Source organism: Epinephelus lanceolatus, chromosome 1, assembly GCF_041903045.1.
Source record: "Epinephelus lanceolatus isolate andai-2023 chromosome 1, ASM4190304v1, whole genome shotgun sequence".
Taxonomy (NCBI): Eukaryota; Metazoa; Chordata; class Actinopteri; order Perciformes; family Serranidae; genus Epinephelus; species Epinephelus lanceolatus.
Window position 1 is genome coordinate 13,897,741 of NC_135734.1, and position 20,694 is coordinate 13,918,434.

General features: G+C 41.9%; 2 protein-coding genes across 5 annotated transcripts in view; both read left to right on the forward strand.

Annotated features, from left to right (window-relative positions):
* The first annotated feature begins 433 nt into the window (after positions 1-433).
* On the forward strand, positions 434-9,046 carry atf7b (activating transcription factor 7b). Of its 3 annotated transcripts, none has more exons than XM_033627423.2 (12): positions 434-573; positions 1,654-1,715; positions 1,971-2,067; positions 2,246-2,373; positions 2,505-2,630; positions 2,790-2,947; positions 4,208-4,301; positions 4,426-4,545; positions 5,138-5,287; positions 6,531-6,719; positions 6,842-6,947; positions 7,075-9,046. In XM_033627423.2, exons 2-12 carry the CDS (start codon positions 1,668-1,670, stop codon positions 7,308-7,310), a joined length of 1,452 nt encoding a protein of 483 aa, XP_033483314.1. In that variant the 5' UTR covers positions 434-573; positions 1,654-1,667; the 3' UTR covers positions 7,311-9,046. The 3 variants fall into 3 exon arrangements, with proteins under 3 accessions (XP_033483314.1, XP_033483316.1, XP_078017505.1); XM_033627425.2 differs by having other exon boundaries at positions 7,048-7,442; XM_078161379.1 differs by lacking the exon at positions 5,138-5,287 and having other exon boundaries at positions 7,075-7,451.
* Positions 9,047-11,650: 2,604 nt separating this feature from the next.
* Positions 11,651-20,694, forward strand: part of dip2bb (disco-interacting protein 2 homolog Bb) — a 53,856-nt gene continuing 44,812 nt past the window's right edge. For both annotated transcript variants that reach the window (XM_033627106.2, XM_033627108.2), the window contains exon 1: positions 11,651-11,936. In XM_033627106.2, coding sequence (XP_033482997.2) covers positions 11,852-11,936 — 85 coding nt within the window. In that variant the 5' untranslated portion in view covers positions 11,651-11,851. The remainder of the gene's footprint in view (positions 11,937-20,694) is intronic.

A 20,694-nucleotide genomic window follows, 5' to 3' on the forward strand; every position in this document is an offset into this window, starting at 1 on the left:
TGCAGCTTCACACACACAGGATGTGAATAAGTTATTTCCATGTGACCTGTTGATTTTTTTCCTATTTAAACCTGGGATTAGCTCCATTGAGAGGCACCGTGACAGACATGCGCAGTGACAGTGCTCTGCCACACTAGAAAGGATTTGTTGACGGATTTTTGCATGTCATCTGCCAAGTAACCATCCGGAAATAACCTTAAACATTATGTAACTGCTGTAGGCTTGTTTGGCTCTGTGAGTGTGTTCAGGAGATTTCAGTGATGCGTGACGACAACACAACGGAAGATCATTTGTCTATATATGATGAAAGGGTGGTGTATTAATGCAAACATCGGATGGTGTGCAAGGATTCAGATAAAAAAAACAAACAAACCAAAAAAAAACAGCAGACTTGGCATCACGTTCACGTTTCTCTCCCACTTCACTCCTGTTACGTAACACTCTGCCAGCTTCCAGCTCTCGCGTTGTTTTGTTAATGGAAGTGTCAGAGTGTCAACAACGGCCAGGCAGCAGCAGCACAGCAGCACTGTCCGGAGCAGGGAGGGGGGAGTCAAGAGGCTGTTCAAACGTCGGGTGAGTTCAGGCACTATTTGGTTCATCTAACGAAAAATGTGACATTTTGCGACGTGTACTGAGTCAATATTCAGGAAACGTGTGATGTTTTCTCGGGATTGCACGTCAGTTTAAGAGCATAGCTTTCTTTAGCATTAGCATGCTAACGCTAAGCTACTAACTTGGCGGAGCTGTTAGTGTGAACACACAAGGTAAGCTAAACGAAGCTTCGAGTAGCATTAGCTTAGCTAGCTGTGTTGTGACTGGTAGCTACACTAAAATTGTAGCTATGCGAGGTGTATTAGGTCGTCCTATATCTGTTAATAGTTACCGTGATGTTAGCGTCCACGGTCGTTGTAATGACATGGCTGTCAGCTCTCGGAAACAAAATATGTCGTCGGGGTTATCGATAAGGTTATGCTTGCCTAAGGCCCATCTTTCATAAAGTCAGAGCTAGCCAAATAATTGGCACTAACCTATCCACAGTCCGTAACCTAAGCCACCCAAGCTAGCTACACGGCCGAACGACCTCGACGGTGACAGCCAGCTAGCGCCAATGACTTGATGACACTGTAGGGTAGGTTGCGTGGTAGCTTGCCTCGGCTCTGCTGCCTCATCGCTCCCATTTATCACCAGTCCCAGTTATCTGAGACCAAGTGCTCCAAACAGGCCGTCAGTCTGTGGCCTGTTTACCTCCTAACCAGCTGTCACCAGGATGTTTTTCTGTCTTTTTGGTGACAGGGGAGCATATGCAATTAATGGCGCTAAAGAGACTGTAGTTCTCAACAGGTGCATGGTATTCATGTCATGGAGCCTGATGCTGCAGGTTGATACATTAGAAAGATAAAACACAAGCTTACACACAAATAATAGTGACATTCGAGTATTTTCAGATCAGCCAATTGCTTCTGGGTGATCATTTTCTAAAGCTGGTTATGATCTATAGAAAAACTGCGATACTGAAACAATCAGTAGCATCCAGCCATTACCACTTATATATATTGTCTTAGAAACTTGTGCATCAGCTGTTTGATTGCCTTCATATGCATAGATGAATACAGCAGATAACAAGTTGCTCTTTTATTTTGCTCCCTCTTGCAGAACATTTGTCTGAGATGGGGGATGATCGACCATTTGTGTGCACTGCCCCTGGGTGTGGGCAGGTATGATTTTTGAACACATCAAGTCTTACTCAACATTCTCTTAGACTTTAGTTTTATTGTCACCCTCTACTTATTCACTCCAGATATGTAAAACAATGATCAAGCTCTACTTCACTGTGGAATATCTGCACAGATTCTTCCATCATTGTCATTTGTCAGCAACATGGCAGACACACTGATGCTACAGTTTATATTCTTTACATCAATGCTACTATTTTTTCTTATCTGCTGTGATTTATTTATTATTTTTTGCAGAGATTCACAAATGAAGACCACCTGTCAGTCCACAAACACAAGCATGAAATGACATTAAAATTTGGTCCTGCCAGAACAGACTCTGTTATCATTGCAGGTAATGACATTACTATTGACATTACAGTGTGTTTAATGAAGCTGAACTGAAGAGTAATAAATTTGTCAATGCTCCGAAGACCTGTTTTGATATAGAACTATGATTTGATATATGAACTATTTCTGTCCCATTACCTTCTCGACTAATGTAATATATGTTTCTTCTCTTTTTGTTGCAGACCAGACACCCACACCCACACGTTTCCTGAAGAACTGTGAGGAGGTTGGGCTATTCAATGAGCTAGCCAGCTCCTTTGAACAGGAGTTTTCAAAAGCACATGAGGACGACCACAGGACAAAACACCCGGTGAGAAAAAGCATGAGTGCACATGTTGAATAAGAAGCGCACTTTTGGTTTCCTTGGGTTATCAGATAAAAATAATATCACCATTTTATTATTTTAGATGATCTGAAATGAATCTTCTGCTCTCTGCTTAGGCTGCACCTTTACAAACACCGTCTGAAGTAAAAGATGAGGAAGAGGGCCCTTTACAAGTTGATTCTTCCTCTCCTGGAAGTCCAGATTCCTCTTCCAGCATGTCAGACAACAGCAGAGACTCAAGGGTGAGAGGCAGTTTACAATGCTTTGGGCGAGCAAGCTTCTTTACGGATTTACTCTTGCATAAGACTTGCGAATTGAGCATCAATATGTGATCCCCTATTCATGCAGACAAAATACATTTCATGAGTGGAAAATAAATATTGTTGTTTGATTTGTCAAAGGAGATTCTCACAAAGCCTGTGGCAAGCTCAGCTCCCACTCCAACCATTGTGCGTCCAGGTTCTCTTCCCCTTCACCTGAGCAATGACGCACTGCACCCAACTCTGCCATCTCCAACATCTGTCATCACGCAAGCGCCGCCCTCCAACAGACAGCTCGGGTAAACTACAGTGTGTTCCTGTTGCATTTCATGAGGCTTGGGGCAGTATTTGCGAAACATCTTAAAACTGAAGTAATTCCTGGAAAATGTTCACAGAAAGATGTGGAGAGGTGTTTGATATTTTTGGGATAGACAAAGTGGCCATATAGCTGTTGGCTATCTTGTGTCAAACCATAAATGCCTTCTCTAGATCTGGATTATTGCAAGCTACAAATAACGTCATGGTCATTACTGGGCCCCTGGATTGTTGGTAATATAAATGCCACACATATTCAGGGCTGGGCTAACTGCATCATAGAGAGGTGTGGTCAGAGGATGTATTTGTGAGCATACAGTGTTGTAGATGGCCCCATTTACTTCATGAATTCTGTATCCCAGAGTGACTGGGGCTACTGTTTGACAGGAATCATTGCAAAGCTGTATGATGCAGCTGCTCCTGCTTTGGCTCTATTTGTTGTTTTTATTTAGATTCAGGTTGTTTTGTTGAGATTTTCTCTTTCCTGCTATTGTCTCAGTTCGTCATCACATCCTCCCATAATCCAGTCACTGTGTGGAATCGACAAAAAAAGCATTTTTGAGACGGTGCATGTTGAGATGTCAGGTCAGCAATATTTCCAGAAGAGCGTGGTTGTGGATTTGTTTGTTTATTAATTTATTTTTCCATCATCCTCTGCTTCATGATTTAACAATGCAGGTGAAGGAGAACCATACTGCAGCAATTCTGCAGAGACTCGCTAAGTTGTGCCTGCGCTCAAATCAAATATAGCACTAACACTCACCCCAGTACATGAAAATGAGGGAGTAGCTGGAGGTAGAATGTGCAGCCTGGTCTGGTCGGAGAGAGTTCAGTCCAAACAGATGTTCCACCTTGGTTTTGCCTTCCCCATGCTCCTTCTTACTTTTCAGTCTATCCCAGTTCTTTCCTTCTTTTCTATCAATCCAATCTTAACCCAATGGCACCTACTCGGAAACCCTCAGATGACACTAGCACTCCCACTCAAAGTTTCTAGTATGTGCAACAAAATGGGTTTGTATCACCTAGTCCTAAACTAAATCACAAATCCCTCTCATGATCATACCACGCTCACATATTCTTTTGTTCCAACTAGCATTTCATTGGGACTTGAGAGGATAGGTACACTTAGCCTTTACAAAGATCATCCATTGGCACAATAAAATGTGCTGTCTTTCAGTCTGTATTTTGTCAGTGGGCACAGAATGGAGGAGCAGCCATTTACTAATATTTCTTTTTTTCAACAGCTCCCCAACAAGCGCTTATCCACTGGTGAGGCACCTTCCCAATGGGCAGACAGTCCCTCTACTGCCCAGTCCCCAGATGACCTCAGTTATATCTGTAAGGCATTTTCAAAACTTGGAAAAAATGCATAACAGATTTAACTCTTCAAAGGATTTTTCTTTAATTTGAGCATATTCTATCTGTCTCCCTCTCCCTCTTGTGTTTTTGTTGTAATGTGAAGCTCGCGAGGCCAGTAAACTCAGTGCCTAACATCCCTGGGATTCCAGGACCTCCAGTTGGCGGGGCCAGCAGTGGGTCATCCTCCCCATCTGGCTACAGTCTGCACTCTGAGACCAAGATGGTGAGATGATCAGTCATATTTGCATCATTTTGTAGGCATTATTATGCCTCTGTGTTGGTGATAGCTGTGACCTGGAGGCGTTGTGTTTTAAGGTTGTACTCCCGTCTGTCCATCCGTCCATCCGTCCCATTCTTGTGAATGAGATATCTCAAGAAAGTCCCAACGGGATTGGGTAGCGCAAACGTCCACATAAACTTAGGGATGAACTGATTAGATTTTTGCGGTCAAAGGTCAAGGTCACTGTGACCGTGTGTTTGTCTCATTCTTGTGAATGCAATATCTCAAGAACACCTTGAGGGAATTTATTCAAATTTGGCACAAACAACCACTTGGATTGATGAACTGATCAGATTTTGGTGATCAAAGGTCAAAGTCACTGCGACTTCACAAAACATTTTCTCAAGAATTCATACGTTAATTTTTAAAAAAAACTTCACACAAACAGCTAATAGGATAAAATAATAATTCTAGTTACATTTGTAAAATAGGTTCTACACTTTAAACATGTCGTATAAGAAGCTGTTTTAACGGCACTTTTAGCGGGCTGAGCGTGAAATGATCTACACAGAGTGTCGTCTGTGTGCCTTTTTAGAGGCTGAAGGCAGCTCTAACTCAACAAGGCCCAGGAGCACAAGATGGGGCTGGTGGGGGGGCAGGATCCATCCCTGCTGTTCCCCAGCGACAGGAACAGAGCCAGCAACCCACTCAAAACTCTGATGCACCATCACCTGCCCAGCCCCAGGTAATACACATGCCACATACGCTTTCATACAGATCCTAATCAGGATCAGACACGGAAGTGCCCACAGTGTACAGGGAACCTTTTACATGAATGTACATGCTGATATGGGTACCTGAAATAATACTCCATCCAGAATCTGTCTCGAATAACAAACACGCACCCCGTCAGCCTAAGCAAAGAATATTTGGAACAAATTGAGCAGATATTATAGATGGACAGCAGAGAGGCAGATTTTGCTGCCTAAGTGGTTTTCATCATTTTCCTTTGATAATTTTATAAAAGGTTACTGTAAATAAAGTGCTGCACTGCATTCAGAGTGGGTGCCCACACCGATAAAGTTACATTTTGTGGATTCATGGGTTCTTTATTGGTCTTTCTTTCAAGTGTAGTTTTAATAGTATCACGCAGTATAGTTGTTAATAGTGAACTCCCCCCGTGCCGCCTCTGTTGAAAACGCCATGCTAAAGTGTAAAGTGTCCCCTTGAGTGGCGAAAATGAGAGGATGTGCCCTATCAGCTGCCCTCTTGAATGATGAAAACAAGCAGATGTGCCCTTTTGGCTGCCCTCTTGTCCCCATGTCATGCAGTAGGTGCCCTTTTTTTCCTTTTTGCCCCTGCCCTTCAAAGATCCTGAGTCCGTCACTGCTACAGTATATTGATTATATTCTGTGCTCCTTAACACAACACTGTTTCTGAGCCAACTCAAATATACGCTGAAACATTACATTAAATAGATAATGCCTTGGGGAAAGAGGAACCAGTAATTGACTGCACTAAAGGAATGTTAAGTTGATATTTCAGTATCAAAGGTTAGTATTGCATTTAGAGTTTTAGTCTTGAATGCTTAAGTTTGACACTTGATACAGAAATGTTGAATTGTTTCTGAATAAAAGCAAAAAGCAAAGCAAATACGTCGACATATAGAGTGGTACCGGGAGCATTATCCATCTCCAGAGGAAGCCATGTTAATGACCGAGGAGACCCAGTGGGGAAGTGAACAATGGCGTATGCGTCGTGGTTTTCAAAAGTCTCCATTTGTGCCCGTCAAGTGCAACCCCTTAGTTTTCAAACTAAGAAGGGGTCAGCACAGCAGCACTGTTGAAAGTCTCAGTTTTAAGCATCTGAATACTCCAGAGTAGTGTGGATGTTGGCGTAACCGTAATAATTATGCATTTTAAAATGAAAACATATGGGTCTGGATGTAGCCTAAAAGTAGTCACGCCCCACCCACCCCCATTCCCTAGGTATCCCCTGCTCAGCCAACAGGAGGCCGGCGGCGGCGAGCGTCAGAGATGGACCCTGACGAGCGGAGGCAGCGCTTCCTGGAGAGAAACCGGGCAGCCGCCTCCCGCTGCAGGCAAAAACGGAAACTGTGGGTGAACTCTTTGGAAAAGAAAGCAGATGATCTCGCCAACATGAATGTGTCCCTGACGGTGAGTCTTCTATGTCCCTGTCACTGCAGCGTTGTATCTGTAACTTAAACATGCACACACATTGGTCTCCTTGGGGCTTGCTCGGTATGATTTGGGTGCTGTATGTTTTGTGTTGCCTTCAGAATGAAGTAACTCTACTGAGGAACGAGGTGGCACAGCTGAAGCAGCTCCTCCTCGCCCACAAAGACTGCCCGGTCACTATTATGCAGAAGAAGGCGGCTTTCCTAGGTAATCATTGAGCTTCCTGCACTGTGCCACTTCTTTTATCAAGATCCATCTATCATCTCATCCATCTAATGCATTCTTTTTACTCGCTCACCTCTCTAAGGGTGAATGTTTCTTTCTCTGTCTCTAGCTGCAGGAGGAGAGGAAACCTCCAGGGATACTCCCAGTGAACCCATCGGCTCCCCAGCAGCAGTTATCCAGCATGGGCCATCACCACCCGCCCCGGCCTCCAGTCCAGGAGCCACCATCAACGGGCTGAGCGTCCGAGCTGCAGAGGCGGTGGCTATGTCGGTCCTTGCCGGCATGGGATCGGGCCAACCGGGAGGGGTCGTCATGGCGACGCAGTCACAGTCAACCCCAAGATGATGTGCTGACGCAGGCAGCCAGTATGAACTCGAGTGGCATTTGGAGGCCGGACTGGTGCAAAGCGTTTGAAAAAGAGGGACCCGCCCTCACACCCCCACCCCCAGACTATGATCCTCCCGTCCCCTCACAGCCAATGATAATCACACAAAGACACGGCACAGTGCCTCCGTCAACCCTCCTGTCCCAGCAGGCTCCCTGTTCAGAGACGCTTCATCACTCTCTGTATGTAAATATGAAAACCACGTCGGACACTCACTCTGCAGGGTCTGGGGTCATTTCGTGTTCAATCGTGACAGTTGAAAAAGGTTTTAGATTGGGATGAAAAGTATGAATGAAAACTTTTTATGTCGGAATTATCCGTTTATTTTGATTCACTTAAAAAAAATGCAGCTTCAGTCCAACTTTTAGTCCCACACGCTGGCTGTGATGAGGTTGGTTGCTTTCCAGGCTGACAATTTTACTTGTATTTTTCATTTGTATGAAAAGATTTTTATGGCTGATACAGCTCGTCGACATGATGTGTGCTGATGCAATGAAAGTACGGTGAGAGATTGGCTGGCTGATTTCAGTAAAAGGCGACCTGGAGAGCTTCTCTTTTGCTCTTTTTATGTTTACTTTTAAACCTGTCTTTTAGTTTTCTGTCTGGTTTTTTTTTCCCCTTTTGAGTTACTTCTCCTTAAATACACATGACGGTTTAGTCAGCCGACTGCATATTTAACAAACCAAATTATAGATGTGTACACAGTTTACCTTGTGAGTGTGTGCCTGACTTTTTTACCATCAGTTTTAACCCATTGGGAATGGATGTCAGTACATTAGTCATGTATGTATCAAACTCTATTGACTGCATGGATTACTCAAGGCTGAAGAATACCACTGTTTGTTTGTGCTTCATCATACTATATCACTGTTCGTTGATCTGCTTTTCTTCTGTTTCAGAACATCAAATTACTGATGCAAAAATTGTCCTTGTTATGTAAGGATTCCATCCTCAGTCCTAATGTAACACACTTGAAATGGTTAGCTTTAGAAGGCCTTTAAATGATAATCAAACAGAATAGATTTTAAATCATATACCCTGGCATTTCAGTTGAAGAAAGAGTAGTGCAATATATTTTTCTATTGAATATCAATGTTCTTGCATTTATTTGTTGTGTGTAGCCCAGCCACTGAGAGGGGTTTGGTCTATTTCAGTTGAAAGCTATAGTGATGAGATGACCAGAGAAAATGTGAAGATGAGTATAATTGAATGAATGGGACTGGTGATTGGTGCACATCTGTCGAGAGTTACAGATGTCCTAGTCTTGGTTGCTTTCCAACATTTGAAAAGCTGTCTTGTATCATGAAGTAGACTTAAATACTTGTGCAAGGTGCTTCTTTTGAAATTTAACTTTTGAATTACAAATTATTTTATGCCACAGTGTACTTCCAGGACTATTATGTCCCCCCCCCCCCCCCCCCCCCCCCACTGTTTTTTTAAATAACGTCATTGTTTTGAGATGTTTATTTTTTCCATCATGTGATTAGTATGTCCCTTTTATTTTGTGAAAGAGCTTAGATGTCTTTGTATGTGTTTAACACAGGTTGAACCACATGAAAAAATGTCTCAAAGATATCTTGTATGGAAAGTTTGTCAAATACTCAGGCTTCAGGATGGGAAAAATTACTTGTGTATAGTCTCAACTAATGAATAAGTTGTCTCGGGCAAATAATAAAATAAATTAATGAAAAAGAAACGTTCATCAGCATGTTTCCACCCACCCCCACTTGGTGCCTCTCATGTATTGTTGCTGCATTTGAGTCACACAGAAGCAGCAGTTTTTCCAGAAAATAAACATCCAGCGATCCTTGAAAAAAAAAACCCTGAAGGCTGTTTTAAAGCACTGACTGCTGCTCTGCAGCTGTGTTTCTAAATCCCTTAAAGCTGCTACAATTCATATTTTTACATAAAGAATTGATCATATGACTAGTTGTATGTGAAAGGGGTCGCCAACAGTGATGACCTCAGAATAATCAACTGTGCAGAACCCCTTCAGCAGTGTTTTACACATAGCATCATTTAGTCTCGCTGCTCTTACTGCACGTTTAAGACTCCTCTAACCATCTTGACAAAAATATTCAGTCTGCTGCATGATAGGCCTTTTCCACAGAAGACATTTTATTTTGACTTGTCAGTAAAAAAAGAACGGGGGTAAATAATATAATTGATGGCTGAAATACATTCAGCTGCTTTTATTTCTGAGTCCTGGTACTGTGCAAATTGGCTCGCTGTCACTCTCACTGGGACACTTGAATACCACAGAGCCATCAGGCTTTTCCTACAGTGGCCAGTGGCGCCCCCAAGGGGTGAGAGGGGGCCATGGCCACCCTGATAAATTGCTGGCCCCCTCATGTAACTAATGGAAAATAATTTCTGTTTTTAAACTTGAGAAGTTTTGTTTCTAGTTAGTGTATTCCTTCAAGAACAATGAATTGCCCAATGTATATACAGATACGTAACTCATTGAAACAGGATTGTTGTGAAACTCAAAATGTTAACTGTACCACTGTTAGTCTATGCACATCAGATAATTACTAATCACAGCTAAAAAAAAATAAGAAACCAAGGTATATCAACATGTGATTCCTCGATCTTGAGCACATCGGTCATTGGTCTGATGATGATAAACCTCTGGAGGCCAAACTTTAAGAAAGCAAATGTAGCTTATGGATTCAGAACATGCATTTCTGGCCAATCCGTTCCACTTCTGCACACAGACTGTTTGCCTGCCACTAAAATGTGATTGGTACATAGGACTACAAATAGACAAACAGAAACCAGAACGCTTGGGATACCAAAATCTTGTCCTGTCGCCTACAGATTCTGCATACATATGCAGGTATCATAGGCTGTAGAACAAAGATGGGCAACATGACAGCTCACCAAAAGTGAAGCCAAAACATCTCGATCCCCTGGTAGCTGGCTGCAATATAGGTCATAAACCTTGCTCCCTCCATGTTAGCTGATGGAACATGGACCAAATTAAAGTGTCAAAGAACACATCAAATACATTTTTCCAGAAGATGGTGTCTGTCATTTTAGTTAGTTCTTATCACGCTGCTGTATGTTCAAGGGTTCTGTTAAGTTTGATGTTTGTTATTTGATGGTATAAAAAGGTGTTTGATGACATGATTGAGGACTATGTGTATCAATCGCTGTACTTGCGATCAATTATGCTGCTTGTGACTGGTTGGATGGGTGTAAGGACAGGAACTCAATATAGCAGAGATCTCTACAGCACAGGCTCTCGCTCCAAATGACATCACCATTACAAGATGGCAACGGCTGTTTGCAGATTGTCTTGGCTTCATTTTTGTACAGTGGGAGGAAGTGGAGATATGGTGTCCATGTTGTTATACAGTCTATGGTAGATACCTTTCAAATAGAGATTAGTGATCCTTCAACATTGACATAGTTTTCAACTAGTGTATACTATAACAGCATAATAGCATTTCCTGAAATTTAGGTATGGCTTTTGGTTTTGGTGTGCCACCCCAAGTTTTTTTTGGTAAATCCACCTGCCATCCCTGTAAAAATTTTCTGGGGCTGAAATAAAGGCCTATTTTTAACCAGTTAAATTAAAATTTCAACTTTAATATGTCCCTTAAGAGCCATTGGTTTTTACAGCAAGAGTTTAAGAATATTCCTGTTTGTTTTCCACAACACTGGAAAATATTAACAGATTATGTTACTAAAAGATATATGAAATTATTTTATAAGAAAATACCATAAAAAATGAAATATTAAAGAATAGCCTACATTGCAGCATAATATCATCATACCGTACGATACATGTTGGGGATAATAAAACTTTTAATTTTCTTTCTATTTTCTATCTTTAATTTTGTTGCACAGAGCAAGAATGGGTCATTTCCGGCAGCCATCTTTGTTTTGTAGGGTAGCAGTAAATAATGGATTTAAAATCTCATTTCTTTTATTTTGCAACAGACTTTTTTATCCAGGTGGTTTAAAATGTTTTTTAACTTTCTGGAAATACCTCCTCCAGAACAGCAGTGAGTATTGTTAGACGACTTTCAGTATTTTTTCAAAGTTCACACTGGGGTTATTTTTCGAGAAGTCGGATGCTAACTGTTAGCTTTCCGGTGTAACGGTCATTTACGACTGGTAACGTTACAAACGAGAGTACACAAACTGGAGCCAGTTTCCACCTGAGGGGAGGGTGGCGGCAGGTGAGATGGATCTGGAGGAATGCCGTTTCTCCTCCCAGCAGTAAAAACACAACAGCAGAGGGAGCAGAGAGTCTGCTTCATCCCACTGTCCTGTCACAGCAATTACCGTCAGCCCCGGTCATGTGACTGACAGACTCCTCTGGCGAGTTGTTCCCATCTCCCACAGTCATGGCGGTGTCGGGGAGACGCGAAGATGGAGTAAACACCACCACTACTACATCTTGATTTTGTTGCTCTGAGCTTCATGCTGGACTGTACCTGTCGTCATCCCATATATCGCAAACATCCCGCTGGCTGCTGTGCTTCCAACGATGGCCGACCGCGGCGTTGATCTGTCGGCTCTGCCTAAAGAGGTCAGGGACCAGCTGGCGGAGTTGGATCTGGAGCTATCCGAAGGTAAGGTTTCCATACAGAGGGTTTAATAGTTTAAGCTGCGGCGGTGATCAAAGCAAACGGAAGTTAAAGAGTGGGATCTTGACCGTGTTCCCATGAAATCGGCCACAAACAGCCGTCCTGTGTCAGCTGGGTGAGACAGAGCTGCTGCAGTGGATCCGGGGCACGACTACAACAAATGATAAAAACACACTGACCTCCTTTTCAAGCTGTCATTTCCCCATCAACTATCCCTGTTGCTTGCATTGGACAAAGAGCCATGTATTTGCATAGACTGCGACACATGCTGTGAACAATAGCCTGTTTATGTTAGTAGTCTGGCATGTGTTAGTCTTTTATTTTCCTCCATGTTCTTGTGTTGATCCACATTATTTGCCTGCATACACACTGTGTCATACATTGCTCATCATCACAGCTATATTGCACATACACTCCAAGGAAAATGGGTCAAGTTTGTCGTCCCGGAGGCCCTGTTAGTGTGTGTGTGTGTGTGTGTGTGTGCGCGTGTGTGTGTGCAGCCTCAGTGGACACTAAATGATGCTGTCTCTCCCCTTCAACATTCCGCTGCTCTCAGAGTCTGAACCCTGAAACTGCAGCAGATATATTAGGAGGGTTATTTGTGTTATAAGAATGACTGTGGGAAATGGGAATATGGCTGTTATGCAAGTCTCCTCCTCACACTGTGAATCACAGTGCAGCAGCTTGATTGGTGCTGTGCAGCTCTCAGGTGCCCGGGGGTGGATGAGTAATGTTGTGTTTCACATGGAGAGCCAAGCAGGGGAGATGTATAAGGCCACTAATGATGCCTCAGTCCCCTCTTGCACCACAGACACACACACACACAGATACCTGGAGCTGTCCATGTAGAAGAACAGGTGAAACTTAGCATCACATGAAAAACTTAGAAACCAACATCATTAATGTTTGCTTATTAAGCCTACGTTATTGATTTTAATTACAGTAACAGAGTCAAAGTCAATACTGTGTTTCTCTCATTCACGAAAAGGCAACAAATCATTCATGACATGTGTTTGAAGATTTGAATAGACAAACTAGCTGGCAGTGTTTCCTGCACAACCACCGGCTGCAGAGTTCGCTGATATTTCTGGTCACTTGTTCCATTTTAGTTTCTTAAAATACAACCAAGCTCAGGGCTTTAATGTAGAAACTAAAAGATATAAAAGTTTGTTTTTCAACAAAGCAATATCCTGCATAGTGTTTACAGTTTACTGCATTTCATTCATTCTGTGTCATACATCAGTAAATTAACAGGGTGTCACAGGGTGAGGCTGTGGCATGCTTTGACCTGAGCTACTGCAGAGGCGAGTGTGTGTTCTGTTTAATAATAGACACCAATTTACTGTGAGATAATGAACCTGGGTAATGGAGGAGTGGATGTTCAGCCTGTGTTCAATTTACTCAACAGGGTGAGAGGCAGCGGATGATGGGAAATCACTGTGTAATTAAGTGCACAATGTAAATGCAGTAATTGTAGATTAATAACAACAATATTTATCCTACAACACTTCATTCACGCATTTGTCGGGGATGTAAAGCAGGTGTAGTAACAGATGAATTAACCTGGTGTGGATTGTTGTTTGAGGCTGTGGTATGATTGCAAAAGCCCTTGGTTTGTTAGGTTTAACTGTGCTTAAAATTAGTGCCATAGAGTGCAAATAGTGAGCCTTTGATTGTGAAACTGTTTGCACGAGTCTCCCATGTTTGTGCCAAAGCAAAATCACACATAACCACAGTGTTGTAGTAAAACAGGTACCAATTTTAACTTAGTTAAATCCACAGGTTATTAAGCAGATATTGGATCTGACTTGTGATTGTTTCCATTATCAATTGAGTTATTTCTAAAGAAAATTATGAAAAATATACATCACAAATTCAAAAACCTCAAGGTCCAATCCTTGAATTGCTTATTTTGTCCAACTAGTAGTCCAAAACACAAACAAATTCAGTTGACAGTGACAGAAAAAAAGATAACTTGATTATAAAAATTGTTGACAATTCATTTTCTGTCCATTGGACTTATTGTTCAGCACTGGTGATTATTTTTGGAAAGTAAACGTAAAAACCTGTCATCAGTACTTCTCTTCGTATGTGTATCAGGTCTCAAGGTAAGGAAATTGCCTGGAGTCAGGATTGAGTTGAAGTCATGTGACTCGACTTCCGTCCTCTTCTGTTTACAGTCTTCAGTGTTAATGTAACAGCTTGCAGACAGCTGCTGCTTTGCTCTGGTCAGATGGTCTAATGACAGAACAACCAGACATCTTTGAGTACAGTCAGAGTCACCTGTGACAGTCTTAGTGGTAAGGTGACACCTGCATGGTGACTGACCCTCTGCTGGAGACGAAGGCTCCATCATTTGTAACTTTAGATCAGAGTCCATTCTTTTGCTATTAAAAATGCTCGGTGCTATCCAGATGCCCTGATGCTATCCACGTCTTCTACTTCAATCAAGTGTGTTCGCCGTCTGCTCAACGCTGACAGGACAAGGCGAGCAGCAGCTGGCTGCCCCAATGAGTCTGAAAGCTTCTCATGGATATCTTTTACATGGCAACAATCACCCCATTGTTGTCCTGCTACATGGGACTCCCCTAGCAACAAACAGTAGAAAATATGCATCAGCAGTTTTTTTTCACAGCAGTAGTTGTGGGCTGCAGTGTGTGTGTGTATTTGTCTGTATTTGTGTGCAAGTGTGTGTATGTGAGAGCGAGAAAGAGCAACTCCACCTACTTTAACCTCCATGACTGTAAGGACACAAAGAAAGCCATTGAGGGGATCAAAGACTCAGTGATTGAGCCGGACTGGAATTTAGAGCACTGAACTACAACTGTTTAAGCTGCTCAGCCTGCGAGTGTGTGGGCATCGTAGTGTCTGCAGCTCCTGTTTTTCTATTGTGTATGTGAGTGTGTGACAGCAACAGAGTGCAAAAGATTTGCTTTGTACAGATGCTGTACACAAGACGGCATGCAGTGCATGGTATTGATCTCAGAAATGTGTCCGTCACACAGACTATTGATAGTTGGTATCAAAGGACAGATTCATAGTGTTTTTTACTTATTTTGTATTGATTTGATTAAAACACATTTTATGGCTGTCTGTGTTTTGACAGCATTTAACATTTGAGACATTTGGCTCATTTTTGTTAAATTATGAAAAAGTGTCTTGTAGAAAAGTATTTATTTTGTAAGTTTTTTCTCTTAAGTTGAAAGAATTACCACAAGTAAGGCCTTTACACACTGGGGATGTGACAAATAAGCGACACAAAAATGCAAAATACTTGCCCGCATCAAAACTAGTCATACTGGCTCCAATGCGAAATTAGAACAGTTGCAAATGGTTGCAATGGGTCCACCATTGAAGTTGGGGAGTCACCTCTGTTCTGCACAACTAGATTGGTGGATGCTTTTTTCGGAGCAAAAGCTCAGAAAAATCGATCTTGTTCCAAAACAATTTACATAGCTTTTTCACTGCGTAATATTCACATTCTGCATAAAAATACTCAAAACAATGTTGTCACAATAAAGTAATATCTAAACTTGGATACACTAACTTGAAAAATATTGATTTTCGATACCACAGGGAAACATTTGACGTTGACGGCAGACCGTTTAAAATTTCTATCACAAGATAAATATAACAAGGCTATAACATGGCAACGACTTTTCGTGGTTTGTACCTCGCAGGAAAAGAGCGTCAGCCGATTTGAGGGCTGCATGAATGTGGCTTTGTGAGGCTGTACTTATGCACAGCGGTGCTTCAAGATAAATGCTAAAGCCAGTATGCTAACATGCTGATGTTAGCAGGTTAGCAGGTAGCAGGTATACTGTTTAGCATGCTAACATTAATGAATCTGTGCTTAAAACAAGGTACAGTCGGTGATGGGAATGTCTCTAATTTAGCAGATAATTGGTCATAAAGTATTGGACACATTAAAATTTGGACCTAATGATGGCACTAGAGAGCAGGTCAGTTCATTCTGAGGGGGACATGCACATCTGTACCAAATTTCATGGCTATCCGTCCAATAGTGGTTATCAGAGAGACCGATAGAGACTGTCATTGCTGACCGTAGAGCCTCGCCGCTAGCATAGCCACAAGCAAGTTGGTGTTGAAACTCAGATGTCATATCGGCACTATTGATAAATTTCAAGTGACACACAGCCTTTCTCAGAGCCTATAATGCATGCCATCTGCACAGTCCCTTTAAATGCTTACAAACATATCACATGTCCAGTAAAGCAGACAGTTTGCACAGCTCCATGTAGTAATTTTCTTTACTCCTTAATTTGATTGCTGTCTCGTTCTCTGCTGTAACTGCTTTGGCTGATAAGTGGATGTGTGGATTTTCTAGTGACTAGTGTCCATCCCGCTGCCTGTCTGCGATGCTACTGCTCCTGCTGCTGCTGCTGCTGCTGCTGCTGCTGCGGAGAGGCAGGTTTTCATCTCGGCAGCCTGTTCTATACTGAGAGAGAGCGAGAGAAATGAGAGATTATGGTCCTGCCTGCATCTCTCAATCTAGGTCACAGAGCATCAGGGGGCAACACGCCTGGCTCATTTAGCCTGTGAGTCACACTGGGCCAGGACTGCTGCTGGGGATCTCTCTCTCTCACCCAACCACCCGGACACCACCACTGCCTTCTCTTTATCTGTCTGTCAGTGCCTTACTTATTGACAACAATTCCACGAAAAGACCAAAACCAACAATGCATTATTCCGTCTCTGTGCTTCACAACCTTGTCTGTGGCACTCAGCCCCAAGCCCGTTTGTTCATTTTCATTTCCTGAAACAGCTGGGGACTGTAGTTTCATTACACAAAGAGAAGTAAATAGTGCATTTGTTTGGGACTATTTTCAGTCGTGCATTAATATACAGCTAGAAGGGCACTTGGAGAATGCAGACCTCCACCAAGGCCAAATGCCCTATCTCGCAATGTAAACAAAATAATAATAATTTGTGTATCCACCCCGTCAGATCTGCTCCAAAATGTAATGTGGTCTTCCTTGGCCCATGCTACACCCTTCCACCAAGGTTCATGAAAATCGGGACAGTAGTTTTTCCATGATCCCTCTGAAAAACAGACAAACAAACCAACAAACTGAACCAAAAACATAACCTCTTAAGCAGAGGTAATAAGTACAGTAATGAGTATTTATGGCAGCTGGATGGTGTATGTGGGATCTAGAGCTGAAATAGTTAAATTAATCGATCAACTGACAGTTAACCGTCAACTAATTTGATAAATGATACATTGTTTGTCATTTTTCTCAGCAAAAATACCACATTTAGCCAATTTTCTGCTTGTGAAATGTGATTGTTTGATGCTGTTCTTTGTCATACATGATAGTAAGCTGATGATCTATGAGTTTTAGAAAATCATGGATAATTATAACAAGAACCTTTCACTGTTTTCTGATATTTTATAGAATAAACAATAAATTGATAGAATAATTGGCAGATGAATGCATAATGAAAATAATTGTGGGTTGCAGCCCTAGTGGCATATTAAGTACAGTGTATGTCCATTACAATGAAGGAACGTGTCAGCCAGTAGAACAATGTGGTCTACTGATGTGTTTTTTCAAGTTTTTGGACACAGTAGAGGAAGACTGATCAATATCAGGCTTTGGATACACAGACAGTACTTGTTCGAAGAATTAGTTCTTTGCTGGTTTTGATTTTTTTGTTGGATTTCTTGACAATAACAAAAATGAAAAATATCACCAAATCTATCCTTCAGGGCTGGAAATCACTGGCTGTGTGTGTGTGTGTGTGTGTGTGTGTGTGTGTGTGTGTGTGTGTGTGCAGCCCATATGTGTCACTGCGCTTACGCGAGCAGTTATTCATGCATGTGTGTACATGCAGCATTGACAGAGACAGGAAGGAAGCTGATTTAGCCTATCTATTTAAAAGCTCATTAACTGTTGCAGAGGAGCTGTACTCTGATCTCCAGCCAGCGCTCCAGGCCACAGACTTAGTTTTACACTACAAAAAAGAAGGACTCTTCTGCCGTCCATGTCACACAGAAACACAACAACAGCATTCATATTTTTTTTTTTAACGTTTTTGGAAATGAATGACAAGTATTATATAACATCTCATGTGTCTAATTTCCCGTGCACACAGACCCCCACATAAACACTGAGGATGCATTGAAGCCTTGTGTACAAAACAGACTGAATAATTTAGATGAGACTCGAGCGCACACCTCCACACAGACACGCACCGTCAGCTGGGTAGCTGAGCCACCTCACTTTCAAGTCCACAGTGAACTGCAGGTGGGCTCTGGACCTCTTCTGGCTTTAAAGCTGTGCTTCACCAAACCTTCTGATGATTCAATTCAGCCTCCCTCTCATCTGTTTGTTTTCTTACTTCTGCAGCTTGTGTCTTAAAGTAAAACAACACAAAGAGATGACAGTGGTGGAGGGAGAGGAGTAAGTAGTGGTCAGGTCACTGTGCTGTTCACTGAATTATTAAGAAATGCCAAGTGGAAGTAGCTGCAGTCCGACTGCCTGCAGCACGTGCCTTAGACTCTGCACACCAGTGAGTCCACTGCCATTTGATCCAAGTTTCTGTTTACCCTAGCTGACTTTGCTTTCTACTTTCTGTCAACAGACTGAGCTCACTTGTAGTGGTATATGTGAGTTGTGCAAATGAACATGGTCGCAAGTAATGATTGATTTAATCTGTTTGTGTGATGATATTTCAGTAAATCATATAATCAGGCTGAAACGATGACTGGACTGACAAAGAATAAAATCTGTTAAATCTTTTAGCAAATAAAAAGGTCAAACATTCTCTGGTTCCAGCTTCTCCAACTACTCCTGTTTCATATTGTAAATGGAACATTTGTGGGTTTTAGATTGCTGGTTGAACAAAACTAAACATTTGAAGACGTCACCTTCTGCTCTGGGAACTTACTCTATGTCCTCATTTATTATAGTGATCACTTGAATAAATGAGACCAATCAATGATAAAAATATAACAGGCCTTTTTCATGGAAGATATTTTGACTTGACATTTAGCTACTTTGATTTTAGGGTCCTGGTATCGTGCATGCTGGCTCACTGAGCCTGTTCATGCCTTGTATTAGCATGTGTTACGGTAAATACAAGTGGAAACACATCGGCGCTCACACCTGTATCTATCATACGCCTCTAGCTGACTGCTTGTGTTCAGATTTCGTTACTGCCCATGTCACTTACGCTAGGAGGGCAAAGGGCCCTGCGCACAGTTAAAACATCCACACTCTGTAAGTAGCAATATCTTCGGTAAAGCCGAAGATATCGCCATCAGCAGAATTTAACATATCTCCCTCCATAGGGCAAAACAACGGACAGGCATGCAACACTTTGTCCAGTTTGTTGTAAAATGGTCAAGTTATAGAGCGTTAGCATGCTGTCACCAAAACAACCACCACGTCCTGCATTGATGATGTAATCCACGTCAGGGACACATCAGAGTGCATTAGCATTGGTCAAATGCGTCTCAGACCACCTAGGAAAGTGATTTGAGTGATCAGATCATCGTGAGTCTTGATGGGGGTTTACACTTGTATTTAGCGCTGTCCACTTGTGATTGGATCACCCAAGATGCATGTTAATACCAGGTCTAAAGAGACTCACTGTCATTTTCACTGAGACACTTAAATACAACAGAGACATCATTACTGTGTTATTTGTAAAACCTGTGCTTTTCCTACATTGACAACTCAAAATGTCTGCTGTGAAAAAAAAACAACAACAATTGTTTGTTGCAGCCCTAAACAACAGTTCCTGCAGCCAAAAATGACATAATCATATTGCTTTTTTTAATCTGACCAACAATCCAAAACCCAAATATATTCTGTTAACAAAAAGAAAAAACTGAATCGTCGCATATGAGAAGCTGAAATCAGTGAATGTTTTGCATTTTTGCATTTATAATTGACTTGGCTGTTGAACATTGTTGAACAATATATATATATCTGTAAACTGACCGATAAACAGCTCCCGTCTGTAAATGTATTTAGTCCCACTCCTCACCCTTTAGTTGCTTCCTGAGGTTTGTATCATCACCATGGTTTTACATCTCAAATTCCCTCATGCAGCACCGCATGGACCTTGTTGCTATGAACATGGCCCATATGGTGCCCCTTCCACCACCACCCCACACCCCACGTACACACACACACACACACACACACACACACACACACACTTTAACTTTGTGAATTCTCCATAAAGCCTCTCCAGATTAGAACGGCCATATGTTTGAGCCGCACGTTCGGTAACACAATTGAATGCTCTGCTAAGCTGTTAAAACCATTACAGAGGAAACATGAGGTTTCTGCCACCCCATCATAAGTCATCGACATGAGATGCTGCTCCAATGGCTGCTCCATATGTGGTGGAGAAATGTAGCTGAAAATACCTCAGTATCCCATAAAGCATAGCGTGCAGATCAAGGCGTCTAGGCGATGCTCATCAACCCAATGGAGTCAGAAAATATGTGACCAATGACCATGTTGTATTTTTGTCAGCCATTAATTGAATTAGTTGTAATAAAAGTCACTCAAGTTATCCTTCCTGGCTCATGACATGACATGACACCTCTGACCTGAAACAAGAACTGATATTAGTTCCTATCATTTGAATTATTTTACTGGACTTCCTATTATGTATTTACTGTACTATAAATCTCTTGTTGCATTATATTCCTTTTTATTTTTTCTCTGCTACTGTAAAAACGTTTCATTCATTCTTTGTA